General features: G+C 42.0%; 1 protein-coding gene across 1 annotated transcript; it reads right to left on the reverse strand.

Moving 5' to 3' along the window:
* Positions 1-3,224, reverse strand: Ndufc1 (NADH:ubiquinone oxidoreductase subunit C1). Its single transcript, XM_051176914.1, has 4 exons — positions 3,130-3,224; positions 2,401-2,504; positions 1,800-1,879; positions 1-150 (listed from the first exon to the last, which is right to left on the reverse strand). The coding sequence occupies exons 1-3, from the start codon at positions 3,194-3,196 to the stop codon at positions 1,820-1,822; spliced, it is 231 nt and encodes a 76-aa protein (XP_051032871.1). The 5' UTR covers positions 3,197-3,224; the 3' UTR covers positions 1-150; positions 1,800-1,819.
* Between the last annotated feature and the right edge of the window lie 3,193 nt (positions 3,225-6,417).

The raw sequence follows: 6,417 nt of genomic DNA on the forward strand, positions 1-6,417 counted from the left end.
TGAAGAACTAAGTATTTTTATTTGTTTAACAATGTAAAATGCACATGTGAACTTGACTGATACATATTCACATGTAACTTTCTTCTCATATCCACAACTGACAGATGGGTGAATCCAGAGGCATGGCCATGATCATCATGTGAAGCATACCTACAAAGACAAGGAAAAAAAAAAAAAATCAAATAATGGTGAAACTGGAGTCTCTGGTTAATCCCAGCCCTTGGGAGGCAGAGGCAGGCGGATCTCTGTGAGTTTGAGACCAACCTGGTCTACAAGAGCTAGTTCCAGGCCAGGCTCAAAAGCTACACAGGGAAACCCTGTCTTGAAAAACTAAAAAACCCAAAAACAAAACAAAACCGGACTTCTCTGAATAATTCACCTTAGAGCATCAGGAAAAAAAACAAAGAAAAACAAACATAGAAAATATATCTATTAAGTATAATCAGTACTTAAGATTATTATATTTATTATCCAGCAGATTTAATCCATGGAAACTGAGATATTTTGTGTGTCCTGTGCCCAAGGCTGATGTTAAGTTTTTGTCAATGGCTTTCCACCTTATTCATCAAGGTAGGGTTTCTCAACTGACTCCTGAGCTTACCAGTGGCTAATAAGTCATCTTATTCTGGGGATCCTCTGTTCACCTTCAGAGTTTTGGAATTACAAGTGGCTGCCAAACCAGCCTTTAAAGGGTTATGGGGGACCTGAGCTCTGCCCCTCATGCTGTGTGGCAGCTGCTTTAACTACTGAGCTATTTCCTCATCCCATAAGCTAAGGTTTTTGTTTGTTTGTTTTTTTAATGAGGGATTTTTCACTTTAAGGGTAACGGATTTCTTTCAAATAATTTTCAGAAATAAAGCATATATATTATATATATTTGTGTAATATACATATTATATGCATGTATGTGTGTGACACATGCATACACATACTCACACATCTTCTTTCTGTTAGGGTATATAGATTATGGAAGTTAGAGAATATAAAATATCTCATTAATATTAGGTTTTACCAGAACTCCTCAACTGGATGCTAGTTATAGTGACAATCATAATAAAATGGTCAAGCAGAAAAAACGTCAGAATACATTGCCTTTATACATTCATTGGTTCTACAAACATTAAACTCCTAGAATGGCTGGGTGGGTATTGAGTGCAGTGTTAAGAACCAAACAATTAAATACACGAGAGTTCTGCTGTTACAGAATCCACACTTAAGTATAAGACATGGCAAACACACACAAATTATTCTAAGTGCTATGAATACTATGTGTAAAATACTAGAAAAAGGAGATACGATTTAAGGTGATTTTGTTTTTACTGTTATTTTTCCTTCTTTCATTGTTTGGGACCAGGTCTTGCTGTGCAGATCAAGCTAGCCTCGGGCAATCATCTCCTTGCCATAGTCTCTGCAGCATTAGTATTATAGGTAGGTATGACCTCTTCCAGTACTGAAGTTATTCTGCAGGCCAGGAGTGCTGGCTTACTCCTTAAATCCCAGCACTTAAGAGGCAGAGATAGGGGCAAGTGGATCCTGGTCTATACAGAGAACTCAAGGACATACCCCATCTCTCTCTCTTTTTTGAGACAAGGTCTCTCACTTAGCCCTAGCTGTCCTGGAACTCACTGTGAAGATCAGGTTGTTCTCATAGAAATCTGCCAACCTCTCTGCCTCCCTAATGCTGGCACTAAAAAAAAAGCATATGCTACTATGCCCAGTGACAGGTGAGACCCTGTCACAGCCACAAACAAACAGATAAATTAATTTCCATAATCTATATACCCTATAAACATACTTACTATATTAATATCTCCAAAGTTTATTCCAATCCATTTCTTCTTTTATACTCCAAAACATCTTCATTATGATGTTTGATGAGCTACAAGTGAATAGTAAAACCAGAAATGTAATCTTCCTGGCAGCTTAAAGAGGAGGAAACCAAGTAAAGATCCTTATGTTTCATAAGAGAAATAGGGTAGGTTAAAATAATTACTATTTTACTAGAAATAAGAGGCTAGGAAATTCCAGAGACATTAGTGGAGTACATTGTTGACCACAACCTAACATTAAATTTGAGAATGATACAATTCTTTGACAGAAGAATTGTGAAACATGTCACTCTATGTCAAATGTGTCCCAGGTTGGTTGCTACACTTTTGTGTACCTGTGTGTGTGCTTGCCTGTACATGCTTACATAGAGGACATTGGTCTATTTTATCCTACTGTGTATGTTATATATATTCCAATCTTATAAGTCTGACACTGTGAATGATCAACCCCATCCCTCACTTTTCTGTGTGCTAATTAGAAATCAGAGAACAGCTATGTTCTTGAAACCACCATCTGATACACTATACTTGTAATTCCAGCTCCAGGGGATGGAATGGGTAGGATACTCACATAAACCCACAGGAAAACTGTGGTGCCCAAGGTCAGCCCAACTTCCAGCCAGTTAGGTTTGGCATTGGCTGGCTCTCGTACATAGAACTTTGACCGTGTTGGAGCTGAAAAAGGAGAGAGAATATGTATCTTACTGACATTTATTAGTATACATACTATTGCATGAAATTCACTCTTCTGAGATAAGGCTTCTTGTAGCCCAGCCCATGTTGGTCTTGAATTTTTGATCGCCTGTCTTTGCCTCCCCAGAGCTGGGAATCCAGGAGAGCCCCACTTTCCCTGGCTTTACACTGTCATTTATACTCTATCTGCCCACCCCCCAATCTAAACAGTCAAGGAAACATAGTTCAGAGAACTGAAGTAATTCATCCCGGGCCACAAGCAGAGCCACAGGGCCGTCCTCGGGACTCAGGGCGCCTTTAAAGCCTCGTGAAGATGTCGCCGGAGTGGGAGGATGAGAGGCAGCCCCTGGAAGGACCTCCCTGTTTGCTGTCTCCTGGGCATATTCGAAGCGCCGGGGACAGAAAGACCCCAGATCCACCTCAGAGGCCAAGTGGCAGTTTGGGGAGGGCTGTCGGCCGATGATGAGGAATGGAGAACCCGCACCGCGGCCGGTTGAAGGTCATTGCAGGACCTGCGCCGCGGCCTCCTTCTCCTACGGAGGTTCCAGGATGGTTCCTGCTGGGTGGGAGTAGGCCGAGGGCCGAATGGGCCTGAAGAGACACTCACAGCAGCTCGGGATTCGGGCGGGGACCAAGAGCCGCGAAAACGGACGCAGAACAGAGGACAGCGCCATCTTGCCCCACAGACTCCGCCCCTGCTCGACGTGAGCATCTTGTCCGGCGGGCACCTCCTCCTCCCTGCGCGCGCATCTCCGGCAGGTGGCGTGGAGCACAGCGCCCCCTGGCAGCAGAAGCGGAATTCACGAATGGGCCAGAGTCCTACCTTCAGGACAAGGTTTCCTAGGTCCCGGTCTGTCTGTAAAACAACGGGTGCAGAGGTTCGGAGCCGGAAAGCAATTTGTTCACTTCCAGAGCGCTCGTCAGAGGTTTACTACAGTGTTTGTTGGTGAGCCAGAAAATTAAAGTGTCTTGCTGAAGAATAAAATTTTGGTTGAATTTAGTGTTCAGGTACAGTAGATTAATTCACTGTGTGTTTTACAGGCATTATTTTTATCGCTACATTGGCTACAGGATATGCTGTGATTATTAGCATCAATTAACAGATAGGCTCAAAGACAAACTTGTGGACAAAGGGACTTTGTATTTGCAAAGGCCTCTTACCAGTTCCTAAAATTCATTAATATTTAAGATTACTTCGATGCCTCTCAGTCCTGTGAGACAGAATTCTGCTGTTTACTAGGGAGGGAATACAGGGCTTCCTACATCCCAGGCAAGTGCCTTACCACTGAGCTACAAGTACCCTCATAACTTTTTCACTTTTTGGGATAGGGGCTCACTAAGCTACTAACGTGGCCATGAATTTGAACCTCCTGCCTCAGCCTCTTGAGGAGCTGGGATTTTAAGACCTTTGCCACCAGGCCCTAATAAAATTCTTGTAGATGTTACATGAAAGTGCCCTGACTGGTTCAGGAGGGGCATCCAGATGGCAAAGGGATCCAGTTAGCCCACCTAACAAGGCGGCGGGACTGGCTATAAGGCCATGTGTCTATGTAGAACAGGATCAAAACCATCACGTCTCAGGTATCATTTTTGTCCGACACATTTCAACACTATGATTTTTTTAGTTGTTAATCTTTACCACAGTTTCATAACTGTAACATAAAACCTATCCTGTAGGGTTTGTTAGGAAGCTTATGCGTTATCTGGGAGTAGTAAATACCTTGTTTGCCTATTCAACACATTGACTAATCAGCTGATTTCTTACTTTTATAATTTTTATGTGTAGGCTTACAGTGTGTGTGTGTGGTGTGTGTGTGTGTGCAGGTGCTTGGAAGGTGACAATGAAGGTCAGAGGCATTTCATGACTCTGTCTGATCAGCTGGTTTAAACATTTTTATTTTTATGTCTGTGGTTGTGCCAGTTTGTCAAGTGCATGATGGTGCCTGCAAATGCCCCTGGAGGCCAGAAGAAGGTGCTGGATCCCCTTGGTACTATAGTTATAGGCAGCTTTGAGTTGTTCCATGTGCTCTGGGTGCTAGGAAACACTTGCTGAGCCATCTCTCTAGTCCATGATCAGCTGGTTTTTATGCTGCACAACTGACTGAGATTCTGTTTTACTGAGTCCTTAATTCTACCAGATATCCGAAGACCATGTTTAGAAAAAGTATAACATGATACATTCTTTTTGCTTTGTCAAGACTTTATTTTTAATAATGTGTTCATATGGTGGTGGTGTATATGAATTAAGCTCCCCTTGGAGATCAGAGGAGAGCATTTTATTCTTTGGAGCTGGAGTTATAAATGTCTGTGAACCAACTGAAGCGGGTGCTGGGAACCAAGCACAGGTCTTTGTTAGGGGAGTAAGCTCCATTAACCACTGAACCATCTCCCCATCCTGCAAAGATACAAACTTACCCTTAAAAGCCATTTGCTAAAACCTCAAGCTGTTTAGGTCTTCTTTAATAGTAAAATAAGTGTTAGCATTTTCCTATGTATTTTTAGCAATATTATTTAAAATATTTTTATTAAAACAAAAAGGCATAACAGTGTGTTGGCTCATGTTTAATCTCAGCTCTTGGGAAGCACAGGCAAGAGTGACTCAATTTCAAGAGAAGTGTCAGTTGAAGACCAGCCCAGGCTAGTATAAGAGACCCTATCTTAGAAAAGAAAAAAAAAAAGGTCGGGCACAGAAAAATGAGTCAGAATAAAGGCACTTACTGTCAAGCCTGATGACCTGAGTTCAATTGCCCATGTCCCATTTAATGGAAGGAGAAGATAGACTACTAGTTTTCTTCTGACCTACAGATGGGTGCTCTGACAAGCACATGTGCACACAAATATATATATACCCACACTAAATAAGTGTGTTAAAAAAGCAAGAGGGGAAAATGAAGATAGTGTGTTTTGTGGCTCATTTTAAAATGCAAATGATGGCTAAACATGTTACTAAAAGCATGTGTTACTTTAGTTTGTAACCTAGTATGAGCCTCCTGGACTCATGCTCAAGTAAGCAAACCAGCCTACTAATGTGCTGAGTCAGTTGTTGGCTCTCAACTTACTGGCTTCTTGTCCACTCAGCAAGCCCAGTTGTATACTCTTTCTACAGCACACCACCAGAGCTTGTCCTGACACAGCTTTTGCTAGTCTTCAACAAGTTGAAACAGATGCCACCGTTTGTCAGAGTGTACAGAACCAGTAAGCACATTGCCAACTTCAGGATCTATGCTGGGAAAGTCTATTTTGCTTTCCAGCGTTCTGATCCCTGTGTCCTTTTCCTAGTGTATATTTTGGGAGAGCAATGAAGTATGAGCACAGCATTCTGAGCATGTTAGAGCTCACTGGACCCCTAGAGTTGGAGGAGGCAGCTATGGATGAAACTCATTTTGAAAAGAACTTAGCCAGGAGCTAATAGCTATTCTAGTTTGGTAGCTATTTTTTTAAACATCTATTTAAACCATGTCCTGAATTTAAATACTAAAAACCCTATTTTTGACCTAGGTGAAGGGAGATTTAACACCTAAAAAACAAGTTTTAGCCCCGTATTTTTCCATGGAGAAACCATATTACTTGACTGATGCATTCAAGGGAGGTGGTAAGGGCCTGAAGAAGGATGGCTTCTTGTATACATAAGTTTTATTAAACAAATATCCAAGAACATGACTGTTTGTTATTTTGTTAAGTCTGGGTGACACATTCCTTTAATGTTTTTCTATAGGTTGTAAGTGGATTGGCCTCTGGTCTCCCTGAGTGCTGGGCTGGACTTTACTATGGTCTTGAAGCTCTTCTGCCTTAGTCTCTGTAGTACCAGGATCCCACGTGTGCACCACTGCACCCAGCTGGAGGAAGCCTTTTAACCACAGTGATGGGGAAGGAAGCAAGATCTTCAGCAGCTGCA

The sequence above is a fragment of the Phodopus roborovskii genome, unplaced genomic scaffold (assembly GCF_943737965.1).
Source record: "Phodopus roborovskii unplaced genomic scaffold, PHOROB, whole genome shotgun sequence".
NCBI lineage: Eukaryota > Metazoa > Chordata > Mammalia > Rodentia > Cricetidae > Phodopus > Phodopus roborovskii.

Excerpts from the sequence above, each read along its gene's own strand:
- Ndufc1 (XM_051176914.1), bottom strand. The coding sequence starts at position 3,196 with ATGGCGCTGTCCTCTGTTCTGCGTCCGTTTTCGCGGCTCTTGGTCCCC. Across the intron at positions 2,505-3,129 it reads CGCCCGAATCCCGAGCTGCT|CTCCAACACGGTCAAAGTTC; the intron begins GTGAGTGTCTCT and ends CTCCTTTTTCAG. Across the intron at positions 1,880-2,400 it reads CAGTTTTCCTGTGGGTTTAT|CTCATCAAACATCATAATGA; the intron begins GTGAGTATCCTA and ends ATTCACTTGTAG.